Source organism: Etheostoma spectabile, chromosome 1, assembly GCF_008692095.1.
Source record: "Etheostoma spectabile isolate EspeVRDwgs_2016 chromosome 1, UIUC_Espe_1.0, whole genome shotgun sequence".
NCBI lineage: Eukaryota > Metazoa > Chordata > Actinopteri > Perciformes > Percidae > Etheostoma > Etheostoma spectabile.
The window spans coordinates 1,843,097-1,861,164 of record NC_045733.1 but is presented as its reverse complement, the minus strand read 5'-3'; the positions used below and the strand labels follow the sequence as shown (position 1 = coordinate 1,861,164).

The following is an 18,068-nucleotide window of genomic DNA, read 5'->3' as shown; positions in this document are numbered from 1 at the left end:
TAGCATTTTCCTGCAGTTAGCATTAGTGTGGGGCAGTGAGTGCGTGTGTGTGTGTGTGTGTGTGTATGTGCACATATCTGTGTGTGTTTGCATGCATGCAATATTGTTTCAGTGGATTTCATTGATGGGCCTTGATGTGGGATTAGCCAGTGGTGGAACTTAACTCTGGCCCCTCCTTCAAAATGGCCGACAGGAAGGAAGCTGCCTCAGACAGGGTCACAGCCCCTCCCATTTTCCGAAGGGGACCTTGAGATGAATGTTTTTCTTTCTCATTAAATTTCAAGAAGGAAAGACAGAGGAATCAGTATGACATTGCTTTGTCTTTTGTACTCCGAGTGACTGAAGTTGTATTATACTTTTGTGTATTTCCTGTTTAAATTCTAAATGCTGATATTCTGAAGCCTTCTATCAGTTGAATGCAATAGGATATATTCTAATTAATGTTGAGTGGCTGACTTAGATTATATTTGTGTGCTTCAAGAATATCTCAGTTTCTTGTGCTCTCATGCCAAGAAAAAAGGCACCCATACCTGAAGAGACTCTGGCCCCAAGATCTTCACCCTTGGTGTACTGAGACCAGCTGGTCGAGAAGGTCTTGTGGTGATATTGACCCAGGGTCCTGCAAGTGTGTAACAATATGTGGTTAAAGACCCTACTGCAGAACAACAAAAGCTGGAAACATTTATCTTAACGTTTGACACAAAGCAGTGAAGTAAAGCTGGCACTAGACAGTGTTAATTGCAACATATATACTACTTGGGCAGATTTAATTGTTAATTATGGCCTTTCCTGTGGTGTTGCCAGCCTGATTATGGAGCACAAGTCGATACTGGTAGCTAGTCCAGGGGCTGAGAGCCGATGAAGAGTCCAGGAAGGAAAGAGGGGGAGGGTCTGGTGGGAAATGGCCCACTGTGGAGACTTGTTTGGTCCCAGCAACTCTGCGCTCAATCAGCCACCTATGGCCAGCACAAGATACATTGGAATTTTAATACAAATACTGTAGGAATGTCAGAGTGATTGAATTGTATGCATGTAATCATCTTTCACCGCTCCAGTGGTCCATTGGTCGAATCCGGTGCACCCCAGGACAAAAGAACAGAAGTGGGGGTGTCAGAGTAAACGTGAGGTGCAGGAACCCCTTCAGGGGGAGCCGGGAGGGTACGAAACTCCTGAGACATCCCAGACACTGCACAACCTACACTGGTGCACGCCTCCACCTAGATGTTGGAGAACAATTTTGTCACATCCCAATGGGATTTGTGTTTATACAGTTATCATTGTAAGCTTTTTATTCAGTCAATACATCATCATTAATAGTGATAAAAACAGGATTCATTCCATTATTTCTCTGTCAATAATTCTCAATTCTGACACCTTCAAATGCCATGAAACAATGACTGTGTAAACAAAAAGAAAAATAAAGGGTGCCGAGACATCAAAAATTATTTCAGAAATTTAGTCTCTTCTGTGACTGGAAACACATATGATTATTCAATCGCTAATAAAAAATAATTAATTATTGTATGTATATTTATTATAATATACTCAGATAGGAAAATACTTATCTGTGACAAAAGAACTGTATTTACATATTTTACATTTTAAATGGCATATTATAATGTTGAATCTATCAGACTATACAGTGCAGTACAGTATTGTGTTCTACCATAGTACCATTCTAATATATTGTACCTGGACGCTGTAAGCCTGGTATGGCAGTAGGTTGAGGAAAGTGTAGCTAGTGGTGTTCCCTGGAACAGTGACTGATAGAAGGGATGGACTTGAATCTAAAGCTGCACTAAAGAAACCAGAATTGCTGTGAAAGGAGTCTTGTTTTACAATATGTTCAGTATTCAAGCTGGTTGCATTGTATTCTGGGTGTGGCAGTAAAAGACTGGGGCTTGGGTTTACACTGGCAGTATCTGGTTCAGTGGGGTAAAATGATACGGAAGCGAGCCCTTGGCTTGTATTGCTTACACCATTGGATTTGATTTGGTTGTCTTTTGCGATTCCAGGCCTCAAGCTAGCAAAAGGGTGAGGGAGGAGGTTGGGTCTAGTGCAATGGATTGTGCTTGAGCTGTCATTATTGCCTGTGTAGACAGTGGACATGGACATGTGGCTTGAGCCTTGGGTGGTAAGATTGGATGTTGACCTGAGGTCATGACCTGAGCTGGAGTTGAGGGTCGTGCTGGTACTGGAGACTGAGCTGGGATTGAAATCTAAAGAAGAGATGGAGCTGGGGCAAAGATAGAGGTTATACTTGATGATAATGCCATTTGGCTGGGAGGGAGGAACCCAGCTAATTGTTACACTTCGAGGGTAGAGCCCAGATACAGCTGGAGTGTCCACTGGTCCTGGACCTGGGGGTAAAGAGAAAGAAATGGACAAATGACAAGAAAAGAAAAAAAAGGCCATAGATAAACATAAGTTTGGTGTGTGTGCTTATAAGAGAGTGAGAGAAAAGAGGGGAATTTGTTCTAAAGAATTATTTGACAAGTAACATCAAGAATGACATCAGAAGGACAAAGAATGATTTTGCCATCCCTATCAAAGGGATTAACATGGAAACTCTCCTTCTCTCTCAATTTCTCCCCATGAGCAAACCAAGATTATATTTATGGATTCATGCTGTACTTGACTTGAATATGAGTCAGTGCATCTTTCAGCAGAGAATTCAATGATGTAATGTGTGGGCCAGGCTGGACTGCTGGAAACACTGTAGGCTTTGCTAAGCACATATACACATATATATATGTAAGTAATTTAAGTTTGTAAGTCATTTTTAAGTTTGATGAAATAAGTTTAATGGAACAGTTGAAAATTGAGGAAAACTTCAGATCAGGAGACCAAATTTTGTGCAGATGCTTTATAACATTGTTTGTGTTTGTGCTATGGTCTCAAGTAAATTTCTAATTTGGGTCTATTGTGTAGCCTACTCATGTTCACTAAATTAAATTCTTATGTCCAGAGGCAAAATTATGCTCACTAGTATTAATAGTATGGCAGACAGAGGTGCACATCAGAAGGCCACAGGCACACACAGTCACAGGATTTGCACATGACGATGCACGGATAAGAACCTGCACAAGACTAGTCAGAGGGATATTTCACTCCACGGTAGCTCATTTGAAGGTAATGCCCCTTTCCCCCTCCTCCATCGGCATTTACATTCCACTGTACTGCTCTAAAATGGACACACACAGATTGTCCATATACGCAGACACACACTCTTCCTGACACACACTCACATGCCCACACCCACAGTGATGCAGTATACCAGTAATGGTGCTGTGTGAAGGGCAAGCAGATCAAGGTGACTGAGCGGACTGAGGGAGCGTGCTGCGTCGCTAAGTGCTACCGCTAACCGCTAACGGCTTTCCCAGATGGCGGTGTTTTGTGTGTGTGTGTGTGTGTGTGTGTGTGTGTGTGTGTGTGTGTGTGTGTGTGTAACAGAGAGACAGAGAGCGCGAGGGTGAAAGAAAATGAGCGGTTGAGAGTATGCATGCATGACTGTGTGAGAGATAAAGTGTGCAAGCATGTATTTGTGTACATCAGCATCCGTGCACATAAGACAGCGGTTGTGTGAGAATGTGTGTATTTTCTGTATGTAAGTGTGTATGTATCTACTAAGTGATAGGCTTTACTTAATACAGACTGAGATGCCAACTAACATTCAGTTTTGGCCAAGGACGCTCCAGTTCTCCTAAAAGTTTAAAAAGCCTCTTAGTCTCTTAATGCTTATCACAATTTAAATGTGTTTTCCTCACACTTACTAATTTTTATACTATGATGATCTTTTTCAGTGTGTCTCCCATGTTTTAGGTTTTCTGGTATATTTCAACCCAGTCTTATGGCAGTTTGTGAAATGGTCACGTTATTTAATGTATTTTAATTTGTGTACATGGACACGTTTATCTTGTTTTTTTATGGTAATCAGCACGTTTTTTAAACTAAAGTATTTCAATGGGAAGCATCTTTTGTGATCATAGCACGACTATGGTAGCAAGTAATATGAAATGCCAAAAATCAACGCAGGTATGTTGGTTGGGTCAAACAACCCGTGACTTTCACCCCGGAGACTAAGGATTGCCTCCCACGTGTAATGTTTCCTTTCCCTGTTCTTCTTTTCCTAAACCCAACCTCCGTATAGATGCTTCCAATTACATGCTGACCACCACAAAAAAAACAAGATAAACGTCTACGTGTACACAAATCAATAGATTAAAAATAACGTGATCATTTCACGAACTGCCTTGAGACAGCGTTGCATATTTAGCATACAATAAACAGTATTTTACTGCCAATTCATATTGTAATTTGGTTTGAAAAAGGAAAGCGGGCAAACTAAAAGTTCTTTTAAATGTTGTTGGTGAGTTTACTGATGAACCCCAATGATTTATAAAAGCCAAGCACGCACGCACGTGCACACAATTTATATGTAATGTACAGTCAGACACACAGAGAGGCACAAAGATACATAATAAGTACATAAAAATAGCAGCCAGCCAACCATTCACCCATCTCCCACACAAATAAACGACAGTATAAAAATGGTGATGTAAAGCTTGGCTGATTTAACAGATCACAAATTGTCCCAACAACCCATACTTCTTTCTATCTACATCTGTCCTTCTGTCTTTTCCTTCATCTCTTTTCCTTGCTGTGACCCCATCCTTCCCTCTCCCCCACCTCTCTCTAATTTTCTTCTGTCTCTCTCTGTTACTCAAGCTTTGTGTTGCGGTCTCTCTCCCTCTTTCACTCTCTCTCTCCCTCTCTCTGGTCTCCCTGCTAAATAAACAATGCAGAGAGTTGACCTTTTAGGTTAACAGGTTTTTATGCTAGCTCTACTCAGCACTCACACTGATTCAATTACCACCAAAGGTCCGCTGAACCCCACGAATAACCAAGAAGCCCGTCTCCCTGTCTGTCTATGTTCCTATCTGCCGGCCTGTCTGCGCACCTCACTGCTTTCTCGTCTGTCTTTGTGGAGGGTTGAGGTGTCTCTCTACCTGTTTGTGGAATTAGTCATTCTGCATTATTCTTTTTGATTATATTCTCATCTACCTTACTGTATGTCCTTCTGTCTGTCTGATCAAAATGTTGTCTGTTCCAACTGACTGAAAAAAAAACACATAGGTAAGAGATGCACAGAGAATAAGATTGCAGGTACAACGTCCATAATTGCAAAAACACAATCCATTCACCTTGATACAGCTCCCCTCAACCACCAAAAATAACCCCCGTTGTCACCCCCCATTCCTCCCTTATTCCTTCTCTCCTTTCCTCCTCCTCTCCCTCTAAGTGTTGAGTGTTATTTAGGCTTTACTGGCGCGTGTAAAATTCTGCAATTTGAAGGGCTGTTAAGTTTTTCAATTGAAATTTTCATTTAAGATGCAGGTGATGCTTTTTTCCTTTTTTTATTTTACTGACGCTTTACTGCTCTCTGGATAGGAGGGAGTGTTGAGGGAATGCGTAGCAACCCCTCTCTCTCTGGTTTCCTGACTCCTTATCTCTCTTTCCCTCTTCCTCTTCTTCCTGCACAACTCATCTGTTTTTCCATCTCTCATCCTTCCTTTCCCAACTGCTCTTCTTTTCCCTTGTCTCCAACTCACCTTTTCCTCCCCCAAACCACTCCGACCTCTCCATTCCCCATGCCTTTTCTTCTTTCTGTTCCCTCTCACTTCATCCCTCCCACTGTTACTCCTCCTCTCTCCAGTAAAACACAGTAGCAGAAGGCTAAAACAGGAGTGTAGGGCGCCAAGCCTTAAATCACATTTATAAGGATTTGGTTAGCATAGTAATAACACAATCAACTGACAAGGGCTGGGAGAGGGGGAAGTTGGGGTTGTGGTGTGTGTGTGTGTGTGTGTGTGTGTGTGTGTGTGTGTGTGTGTGTGTGTGTGTCGGTGTACATGTTTGCAGCTTCTGTGGCACATTTGTGTGTATGTATGTTTAGGTAAGGGCCCGAGCAGATTTAAGTGTGTACAACTGTGTGTGTCCATGTGAAGAGAAGAGGAAGGGCATTATTTTTAGCCTTGCACAGGGTCCTGTGTGTGCATGTGTGTGTTTGTGGGCATGTGTGTATGTGGGTGACTGGGCTTGTCAAGGTGAGTCCAGGCTCCTAGGAGTTATAATGAGGACAAACTCTGAGCTTTACTGTAATCAAGATGCTTAAGACACGGTGTCAAAACGTGACAAGCAATACGGTGAGCATTTACATTGCATTTCATATCTTTACTTTTTCAGATTATTTAATGTCATTGCTGCGTTAGCCAGTGAGAAAGAGGATCATGCATGACCAAGGTCACAAGCATGATTTGTATCCATAACATCATGAGTATACAAGGTTTGCATTAGCCTTTAAGTAACCAGGGCCATCACGATACCTGAAATGTCAATCATTCAACATTTTCAATATCCTTCTCAGACTCTGACTATTTGGAGTGAATTACTTAATTCCAGATTACCGTCTGATGTATCCATGTACTAGAGAAAAAGAACATAAAAGTACAAAGTAATATATACTTTGATTTGGAAATACATTTTGTTGGTGTGTTCAAGTGGGAAAAAAATCAGTGGGAACTGATTGGGGTTTAGTAAGGAATCCTACTAAGGACGTTATGAAAAATATTACAAAAGCTATGTGACTGGCATCATGGTTTTATTTACATAACTGTATCTTCTCCTATTAGTTCTGAAAGTATATTTAAAAAACACGTAAAAATGCATCTTCAGGTAATGAGTATACAATAGTGTACTTAAAATATACTAGTTATCTCTTGATATGTAAAATAAATAACAATAGGGTTCTGCTCACATTACTTCAACATTTCCTAAGGACATCTAATTGAACAGAATGGAAGAAAAGTTAAGGGTTATTATTTTATTAATTCAGTCACTCATACATTAAATAACATGAATTCTTTGTGTTCTGTCATTACCTTGAACCTCATCTCTGTCGTGTTTTTCTCCTTCATATTTCTTCTCTCTCACTTTCTGCTTTAATTTGGTAAAACATTGCTTCTTTAATGTTCTCCGTCTCCCCCCCCCCACACACACACTCTTTCTAAGACAGCTTGGCTAAGATCATTTTCTCAAAACTGTGCTTTATTCCTACTCCCTATAACACTCTATAACACATACACACGTCTCCTTACCACACACACACACACCACACACACACCACACACACACACACACACACACACACACACACAAAACACACACCACTCTGTTAGATCACTTAGCTAGTGTGAACATGGGAAAAGACAGAGGAAAGGGAGCTGTCCAACACGGCTAGAGTTTATGTTCACAGGAGCCGTCTGTCTGTTCTGCAGCGGCAGGAATTCATAGGGGCCAAATTACATTAAAAAGATGGATATAAAACTTTAATGGAATGTTAAAAAAGAAAGGAAGAAGCGTGGGTCTCTCTTTCTCTGTTCTGTCATTAGCCTTCTCTTTTCTTCTCTTCCTTTTTTCCTCAATTCCTCATTTACCTTTTTGCTTTCACAATTTTTCTTTCCTCACATTTTCTCTCCATTTCTTATATTCTTTTTGTCTTCTCCTCTCTCTCCCCCTTTGCTCTCTTGTAAATACTTAAGGGCTAGTCTGTCAAAAAGAAAAGGTGAGGCCCACTCTGCCTCTCATTATGCCTTTTCAAGTTTGAGCGCAAATAGTTGAGAGGAAGAGTAAGAAAGGAAGAGGTATGACAAAAGTAAAAAGACTGAGGAAAAGTATTTACAGTTGAGTAACAAAGTTGAAAGCTTGCAAGGTTACAGCTCACACCTCCAAACACACATCAGGCTTGGGGGAACTCTTCTAAATGGGGTGAAACCCAAAGGACTCCACTAGATAAAAATGTATATTAGGATCACTTGAGCATATGTATTAAGGCTTGTATGCGTTTGTGTGCATGTATGCTTAAGTATTTACTCTTTTGTAAGAGTGAAGGCTGTATGTATGAACTGCATGGTAGTAGCTCAATTAGTAGGGGGTTGGGAACCGGATGGTTGCTAATTCAAGTCCCCATACAGACCAAAGTATGGTGGTGGATTGGAGCTGGAGAGGTGCCAGTTCACCTCCTGGGCACTGCGAAGGTGTTCTTGAGCAAGGCACCAAACCCTTAACTGCTCGGGGTGCCTTTCCATGGGCAGCCCCCTCACTCTGACATCTCTCCATTTAGTGCATGTATAGGTACTGAGCATGTGTGTGTAATTCAGGCCTGTGTGTAATGTGTATATTGGACACAATAGTATGTACTCTACATCCATGACTGAATTAAGATTTAATTGTAAGATGTGAAAGTTGTGAGTAATTTTTTGAGACATTGTGATAAAAGGAGCTGTCAATGGGATAAATGTGTATAAAAGACTGATATAATATAGGGCAGAGAAGAAAACCAATTCATCCAATTCAAACGTTCTCACATATTATATAATTATTTCTTATATTGGCTAAAAAATTGTGTGTAAACTGGATCAAGTAGCTTGCCAATGTTTTGTGCTTTATGATAAAGCATAAACCCATGTATTATTGAGAGAGATAGACTTGATATGTATTTTGTTTTGTAGACTTTTTTAAATTCAACCCCACTAGTCCAGCTCAAGATAAACAGAAATGAAAGTCGGCATAAAAAAAGCAAATAATCTGAATGTTTTTGGGGATGAGGTGGTCTGCATTAAACTTCATGATCATGTTATATTTGCTAGAATATACTAGGTTTAAGGCACACACACACACACACACACACACACACACACACAATAGTGTAGTAAATTCACAATCATTTTTACTCTCACGTGAAAACCCAATTGTACACACAAACAAAAACATGAATATTGTCCACCCTATCTGTAATTGTTGAGTATATGTAAAAACATGTAACAAAAGCTTAGTCTGTTTTAGAGAGTGTGTGTGTGTGTGTGCGATTGCTAGAGGGAATTCAATTCTGAGTAGCAGTGAGAAAAGCATGGGCAATAATGTAATGCATCCTAAACGTCTCTGCAATAGTGTGTGTCGGAATAGATGTGCGCGTTCAGCAGTGTTGTGTGAATGTGTATGTAAACGTACAATGCACATACATGTGTACACATTACAGTGTGTATACATGTGCATGTATCTTATGTATGCAAATCTCAGCTGCTTAATGATAATGTATGTGATAATAGCGTGGTACTAATTAATTTATAACTTTGCACTGAGGAGGCTGTTCCAGTGGCTAATATGATTCTATTACAGCAATTAGCCCACAATGACACTGGCTAGGTCACTCACACACAGACACACACCTTACAGTATGCAAATTTCTTTGTCAGTGTGTTCCTATCTTGCTTGTCCCTATGTTTTATTTTTAATATGTTCTGTCTGAGTCTCTCTTCCTTATTGTCTTGATCATATTGACTGCCTCTACTAACACCAAGAAATGTATACACTTTTATAAAAGAAAACCTTGGAGACTTTTAGAAAATAAAAGAAAACTGGGCAGGGGATCTGATTTTTAAACCACAGGCCATATGTTTAATGTGTGAGGCTATTGTTTAGATCATCACCTAAAATCAAGAGATCTGTCAAACTCCTTGACTTTAACTTTGACTCAGCAGCACTGACGGCCAACTGACAGCAGAGGCCAACTAATAACCAGCTGCTGCCAGCCATCTGTCAGCCAGTCACTTGCAAAACTTGGCTGGACTGCTGACACAAGCACCCGAGCTGCACAATTCAGTATGAAAAAACAATGCAAAACAACCACTGCCAACAGGTAGGCTAAAGAACAGCAGTACTGAGTGTGTATCTGACCCACCAACAAGTTTGTTTAATCACCAATTTTTATGTTTATTTATCAATGGCTTTTCTCTTGTGCTGTTTTTGCATTGTCTGTGTGCATTGACACATATGTGTCAATGCATGCATCTGTAAGTAACAAGTATGTGCATTTGTATGTATGAGTCTATGTACTTACTGTCTTCTGCGGTGCGCAGGATTGCCCATGGTCCGGCTGTCTGCCCATGTGTGTGTGAGACCACCACTCTAAAGCCGTACAGGGTGTATGGTGACAGGCTCTCTACATGGTAGGAAAAGGTGTCTGTTGCGTTTTCCACTAGCCTAAGAGTTCATGGACACAAATACACATTTACTGACATTGGCATTGGGATCTTGTCAAAATATGCTGTGCTTTAATCAAACAGGTGGTCAAAGAGGGACAGAACCATACTTTACATGGTGATTTGGTACTTGCTTGTGAAAATGTATGTGTGCTGGAGCTAGAGTATTACATATCTAGCGTCCCACTGTCAACTGTCAATGTAATCTATCTATCTATCTATCTATCTATCTATCTATCTATCTATCTAAATAATTCTAGTTATGTTATATTTTATAATATTTTGCAAATCTTTAATTTCTAGCTTAGCCTAAATGTTTTCTCTTTCAACTTTTTCCACCATCACTCTTTTATTGCCAATCACAGAGATTCAGCACTGGACAGCTCCTTAGAATGTGTTGGCCAGCTTTGCGTGCTCATGTTATCCAAAATAACATTGTTATTTGCTGATAACAGACAAACCAATTTTCGCACATTTAGCAGCTGTAGCACTCACAGATGTAATAATTACCTAAAGATGTAATACAATATGCTTTTAACCTGAGTGCAAATGTAGTAAAACACAATAATGAAATAATTTGAATAATGTATATTTTTTCAATAAGAATCACTGTAGACTGAGATAAGAAAAAAACATGTCTTGGAGATTGAATTGTGACCGTTTTGCCTTTATCACTCGCTTGTGTTATGTTAGCGATCTTCTTTTGTCAATCTTGTGTCTAATCTAACTTCCTCTCTAATCTAATGAACAATCCTTGCACAACAACCAATCAGCATAGGTATGGGTGGGTTCTTTTCCCATGGATTTTGATATGGATTTTAGTTAGATCTTTGCATGTCTTGTCCATTTCAAATTGGAATCAGTGTCAAATGTTAGTGTTTATAGTAGGCTAACAATGGCTAATGACACCAACAGTATTATTCAATTTGTTTACAAGTGTTCCTGCACATGACTCCTGTTCTTGCTCAATGACTTCTTCTCCTCTTGGGAAATGGATTTTATGTTCTTGGCAGAAACCTGGCTTCATGCTGGTGAGTCTAGCCCTTTCTCAGAACTTCTTCCTCCTTTGGCCAAAGATTTTATGAATCTTACTGATTTATTCAATCTTAACCAGTCAGTGACAGGCTCAACACATGAAAAAGGTCACACATTGAACCTTGTACTGTCGCACGGTCTCTGTATCCACATTAAGGAAATCTGTAACACCGGTACATCCAATCACCTGGCAGTTCTGTTCACTGCTACCATCCCCTGCTCCAGGATCACAGCTTGTCATCCTACATGTCTTCAGCATGTGATCAACCCTTCAACTACGCTGCACTTTTCAAATTCTTTTATGGAATATAAACTCTGTAACTTGAATGGTGGCTATGGTCTCAGGGCTGAGGAGCTCATTTCTTCCTTTGGCTCCACCTGCACTGACATACTGGACTCTGTTGCTCCTTTTAGAATTAAACTCCTAAAGCGATCCTTAGAACCATGGCTAAATAACAACCCGCTCTCTTAGGTGTCCTTGTAGACAAGCTGAAAGGAAATGGAAAAAAGACCAGCTCCAGGTCTTCCTAGACATTCTAAGAGACTGTCTTGCAAGCAAGCTATCAGAGAGCCGTAAAAATTGCTAAAACTAAATTTATATCCAAAACTGTCTCCAACAATAATAAGGTTATCTTAAAAAATCTTAACTCCCATATATCAAATTGTGCCCACACTTAAGGTATGCAAAGATTTTAAAACATTTTTTATTGGAAAGATTTCTGTGCTTAGATCTTTACCAACCTCCTCTGCCAGTCCTTCCTACATACACAGCTACCTGTAAGCAGTTTGAGCCTGTATCACTCTCCTCACTATCTAAGATAGTTCAGAGTCTGCGGCCTACAAATTGTCCCTCAGATATCCTTCCTTCACGTCTTTTAAAGGACGTTTTTAATACTGTTGGGTCCAGCATTCTTATTTTACTAAATACACGTCTGAGTGTGGGTTGTGTCCCAGCTGCTTTTAAACATGCTGTAGTGCAGCCTCTTATCCAAAAATCTGATCTGGATCCTGACAATTTCTCTAACTACAGGCCTATTTCCAAACTACTTTTTCTCTTGAAAGTGATGAAGAGAATGGTCCTGAACCAATTACAAACATTCCTCGACAACCATGACATCCAGGAGAAGTTCCAGTCTGGCTTCAAACCACGGCATAGTACAGAAACAGCACTTTTAAGGGTTTTCAATGATCTCTTTTTAATGGTGGATTCAGGCAACTCTGCCGTTCTGGTGCTTCTAGACCTGACTGCCGCCTTTGACACTGTGGATCACAAAATCCTTTTATCTCGCTTTGAACACTGTGTAGGTATCAAAGGTATAGTCTTGAAATGGTTCCAGTCATACCTGACTGATAGGAGCTTCTCTGTTCATTCAGCCGAACACTCTTTGTCAGCTGCTCCTCTCACCTGCGGGATCCGTCAAGGCTCTATTCTGGGCCCTATCCTCTTTTCACTGTATATGCTGCCACTGGGTTCCATTTTTCAGAAACATAACATCTCCTATCACTGTTTTGCTGATGATGTCCAAATCTACTTGCCTATGAAATCTATAACCAAAGAGTCTTTGCTGCCATTGTTAGACTGCTAAAAGGAAGTGAAAACCTGGATGGAGTTAAACTTCCTCACTCTTAATGAATGTGTGGACGTTTAGACGCACTGGGTGACCCTCTTGGCACTTTGGGCCCCTTAGCCTACCAAAATCGATCCTCTATTCACAATATTGGTGTTATTTTTGACACCTCATTCACTTTTAGTAAACAAATCAGTGCAGTCGTCAAGACTAGCTTCTTCCAGTTAAGACTTCTAGTTAAAATAAAGGCCTATCTTCCACCCAAAGACCTTGAAAAAGTCATCCATGCTTTTATCACTGCTCGGCTGGATTATAGTAATTCATTATACTTGGGTCTACATCAGAAATCTTGAAATCATTTCCAGTTAGTCCAAAATACAGCTGCTCGCTTTTTACCAAAAACAAAAAAACGTGAACACATAACGCCAGTCTTGGACCCCTTCCAATACATTTTTACATTATCCTTTAAAATTATTACTTTATCAGTTTTGAAAAACAATGACCCTCCTGAAAGTTATTCCAGTATCTATAAAAAATGTTACTACAAAAACAATCAGTTCAGAATAAGTTTGTACATTTTTTGGTTTCATTACATTTTCAATCAGGTTAAGTGCAAACTTTATTACATTTTCAGGCATAATTAAGTTTTTAGCATAACTATTATAACAGTAAGTGCTACAAACCCCCATAGTGTACGTGCAGCAAGATTTTCAGGTTGAATGTGTAGGAATCTTGGTCAGAGGTGAAAGAGTAGGAAATGAAGATGACACAGATCTTAATAACCACGAAGTAGTAATTTAGTGTATAGTAACAAAAGGATACGTGTACAGAAATGTTTTGTACTCAACATTTTGTGGATGAATTGTGGTTAGTCTATATAATCATTTTATAATTTTATTTTAAGTGTGATGTTACAGAAGTGTCAGGAGACAAGTATTATATAGTCACTAACAGTGGCTATCTTGGCAATATGTACAATATTTGTATAGCATTTTTTCACAGTCCCATGTCATACCTGATCTCATATCATATAATCATACAAAGGAATCTGGGACAAAATAAAAGAATATTGTCATAAATGAGGGACCGTTGACCATTTAGCATCAGATGGATAGAAGGGATGAATGAATGAATAAATCAAGGAACAATGAGATTTCCATAGTAGAGGAAGAGGAGGGCATGGCTGTCTGATATATAATACATGTAGCTAGTCATTTATTTATTACCATAGAATGAGAGCCTCCTCTTCTTGGATTAAATTGCAATTTGTTGTCAGGAAGCATGTAATGAATACATATCAGATGCACACCCTGTCTCTCTTTTTATTCTATCACATTTTCTTTACCTCTCTCTCTGCCCTGCTCTTTGATTTTTTGTCTTTTTGACTCTACCCCCATCTCTCCAGCTCATTTCCTCTCTGTTTTTCTGATGGTCTGTCATATTGATGTGACATTTTCGTCTGTGCTGTATAATGTACCCCTTAATATGTACGTACATGTGTATGCATATTTGATGTGTACACATATTTTAGGTTCGTATATATGTGTGATACATATGAGAGTTTTGTATGTGTCTGTCATGCTCCGATTGTTATTTATTTATAATCACATACCTCTGTCTCAGATCACTTGCATGTGCTGTGGAAAACTGTGCAAACTTGTCCACTTGTTTATCTATTGTGTCTGTGCATTTTTTAAATCTAAAAATAAATAAAACTCTCTCACCTTAGTACAGGCCTCTGAGGAGAAGTCCTCATTTGCAGGTTGTAAAGGAGTGGGCCTGGAGCGTTTGAGTGGGCAGGGCCAGACCAGGATACATTAAGACTGGTACTAGTTGCATGGGCCTGCCTTGGAGGTGACAACCCATCTGGGGCTATGAAGAGAGGGAGAGACAAGATGGTAAGAGGAAGACAGGAGGAAGGAACAGATGATAAAGGAAGGATGGAGGTGGTGAAAAAGAGATGGAGGGATGAAATGAGGACAGCTGAGGAGTAAAACAAACAAGACAGCAAGAAAACCAAACACAAAAATAGATTATAAAATTTAGATCAATGTTATATTGACATCAATCTCATTGGTGAACTGCATCCTAAACAGATGGCACTGCCCTCCATCTAGGAAAGATGAGACAGAAGCAAAGAGAGAGAAGCTAAGAACAAAAGTGGGGGGAAAATAAAAGCAAAGAAAAAATATTCCTTATTAAGCAGGCTGGAGGGCCCACAATGAGCCACCAGATTTCTAGATATACAACCACTACGATTTCAGATTTCTAGATATACAACCACAACAATTTCGCTTTCTTTTTTGCCCACACACACGCACACATGCGGACTTGTTATGACCCCACTCTCTCAACAGTGCCCCTCTTTTCCAGCTAAGCATGATAGCACAGTGCTAGTGTTGGAAAATCAGTAAAAACATCTTGATTCAGAATGATAGCCGTGCTCTTAACAGAAACAGAGAACGTGCATGGAAAGATAGAATAGGAAAGAGATAAGGACAACAAATAGAAGGAGGAAATGAGAGTAGCTGTAGTGTTGACTATGCAAAATAAGAGTAGGCCCTCCGATGTATAAAGTGACCCTTCAATCAAACACATTTCTCTTTCCACTACAACAAGACTGATTGCTGAAGAAATCTTATTCTACAGATGGCAGTCGCGCACGCACGCACACACAAACACACACACACACACACATTTAAAAAATGCCTCGAAATGCTCTTTGAACACTGGTTTAGAATATTAGTGATGGTTCACAAACATAAATCTTCACTCTAATTCACATTTACAAATTGGTATGTACACATTTAAAAAACGTGACAGAAATACATTTTCAAAATTTCTTTAAGGCCCACCGGTGTTTGAGGTTTTGCACAACCCGTATGTCCAACTTGTCTATTGCTCTCTTTTTCTGTGCATTTGTGTCTGTTGGTGTATAAGTTGTTGGGGCTAAAAAGTTTCTGACTCATTTTTTATCAATCTGTTTTAAAGAAGGACAGAAAACTCAGAAACAAAAGAACAAAAACGAAAAATGAATTAACTGGAATGGATACAAAACAAAACAAAAAACAGTTGCAACATGACTTAGCTTTAGGTGTCACTTACATTCAGTATTTATGGATATCAAGCTCAGTCTGTGTTTCTTTTCAGTTTCTTAACTATTTTATATGTACTATATTATTGTGGACATCAACTCGACTTGATTAGAGTGTTAGAGTCATTATGCAACTACACAGTAGAGCTAAAGCACTAGTGATGTCTTTCCAAGCTTAATGATTGTAATTTTTTAAAAATTTTGTTTAAGATTTGCTTTTTAATAGAGATGTTTTTACAGCTAAAAAAGGATTTGATACATTATCAGATCAATAAGTTGAATCGATAATTTAACAAAATCTTTTCAATAACCATCTCTTTCTACTTTTTAATAAAGAGGACAGTAGATCAGTATAATTATCATTCCCTGAGTGTGTGTAATTCTTGAAACATGCATTGATTTCTCCCTCTCTGACACACACACATATGCACAAAACACATACATCACAAAGATGCACACCGTTGGTGAGCCTGTGTCTCTCTCATGCTGTGTTAGCAGGTACAATATCAGAGGTGTCACTAATCGTTTTAAACTATGCACTTTTATGTTCACTTCTCTCTCTCTGCTCTCCTCCTCCTCTGCTCTTCTGTCTATTGCTCCACTATCTTCTCTCTGTTCTTTCATAGAACAAGGACGCATCAAGACAGTTTGCCTTAAAGAAGTCTAAAGAGATGCCAGAGGCACAGGGGTAGAGAGAGAGATAGAAAGAGAGGAAACGTCTGGTATTTAAAATTTATACTTTCTTATGCCTTTGTTTTGAACTTGAACAGTAGAACTTTCCGAAGTCTGTCTTTTGTTGTTCTCTGACTGAGACATGGGTGTGGGTGTGTGTGCGTGTGCGTGCGTATTCAACACTTTTGTTAACATAAGCTAAAGTGGTAAAAATGTGTGTCCATAGGTGTATGTGTTGCTGCCTGGTTTCCATTATCTCCAGACTGCTCTGATCAGCTTTGGCATTTATCAGTATGCACAATCAGCCTGCATTCTACACAATTACAAAGACACATCCACAACAAACGCACAAATGCTGTGTAAATCAGAAATATGTGTTCAGACCATTAACTGAAGTCAATGATGTGTGTGCGTGTCTGTATGATTGTGTTTGTCACTGGTACTCATTGAATAATTGTTTTTTTTCTTTTCTTTTGCATGGCATGCTATAAAAATGAACCTTTCCAGTTCATAAGAATAGCAATTAAAATCAGAGTAATGACATACAAATGTTACAATTGTTCACGGCTTGTGTGTAGAGTCAGAAACAAAGATACAATTATAGCCATTTAAATCAGATCATACACAATTTAGTGGAGGACAAAACCACCTTTTGTAATGGAGGCCATAACCACACAATTATACTTAGTTATCTTCTAAGTATGTGTCTGATCAAAAGTATGTGTGTGCAGATTTAGATTTCTATTGAAAATCCTGTTTATAAAATGTAGTCTAGTGGCAGGAGAACCCCTGGATTTTTATGTGCGTGTACCTGTTGGGGGTGTAGTGACATTGAGTGGCAGGCTTTCAACACAACCCTTTGTGTTACAACCTCTGATCCAGAAGCTGTAGTTGGTGTAAGGCTGTAGGTCACTCACGGACAACCAGCTGCCCGCTGCTGAACTTCCATCCAACACACCATCACCATCTAAGAGACAGAAAGTCCCACAAAGAGACATGTAAGGTGCTAGGCCAAGCATTGGGGTATCTATCTGAGAAAGGAGGAGGAAGATGCAAATGTCCTGCACATCGGATTGTTTTCATGGCACATTTATTGATTAGGGTCATTACTGTGATGGCTAAAAAAAGCAATTTATAAAAGATACATTCAACAATATAGAAAAAATAGAGGCGTTTGAGTGGGAGTTCAAGAGAGGGGAATACTGACTGAGATTAAGTGAGAGTGATCAAAAGAGAGAGGTCTCCATTCCCAGGTTATGCAAGGATAGTCAAAGAAAAAAGATCAGAAAATTACAATATGTAAGCCTATCCAATATATTTAGATGGAGACACACACACACACACACACACCACACACACACATCAGTTTTGTGTGAACTGATAAAGGCAATGTGTATCAAAGAATCAAGGGTTTGTGGGTAACTAAAGCGAAACCCCATCTCTCTTTCTTCCACACCTCTTGTATCCTTCTCTCCATTCATTTTAATCCATCTCTCTCTGTGTGAGAAGCAGATCAAAGTCCCTGACTGGCTGTGTGTGTGTGTGTGTTTGTGTGTGTGTGTGTGCATTTCTGACAGAGAGAAAGAGCGAGAACGAGAA

At 39.5% G+C, this 18,068-nt stretch overlaps 1 protein-coding gene across 1 annotated transcript in view; it reads right to left on the bottom strand.

Annotated features, from left to right (window-relative positions):
* The window catches only part of ush2a (Usher syndrome 2A (autosomal recessive, mild)), a 221,377-nt gene that overhangs the window by 85,251 nt on the left and 118,058 nt on the right, over positions 1–18,068 (bottom strand). The window contains 7 exon segments of the mRNA XM_032520470.1: positions 531–624; positions 795–956; positions 1,048–1,217; positions 1,693–2,360; positions 9,959–10,101; positions 14,428–14,575; positions 17,281–17,436. Of these exon segments, the coding sequence (XP_032376361.1) occupies positions 531–624; positions 795–956; positions 1,048–1,217; positions 1,693–2,360; positions 9,959–10,101; positions 14,428–14,575; positions 17,281–17,436 (1,541 nt within the window).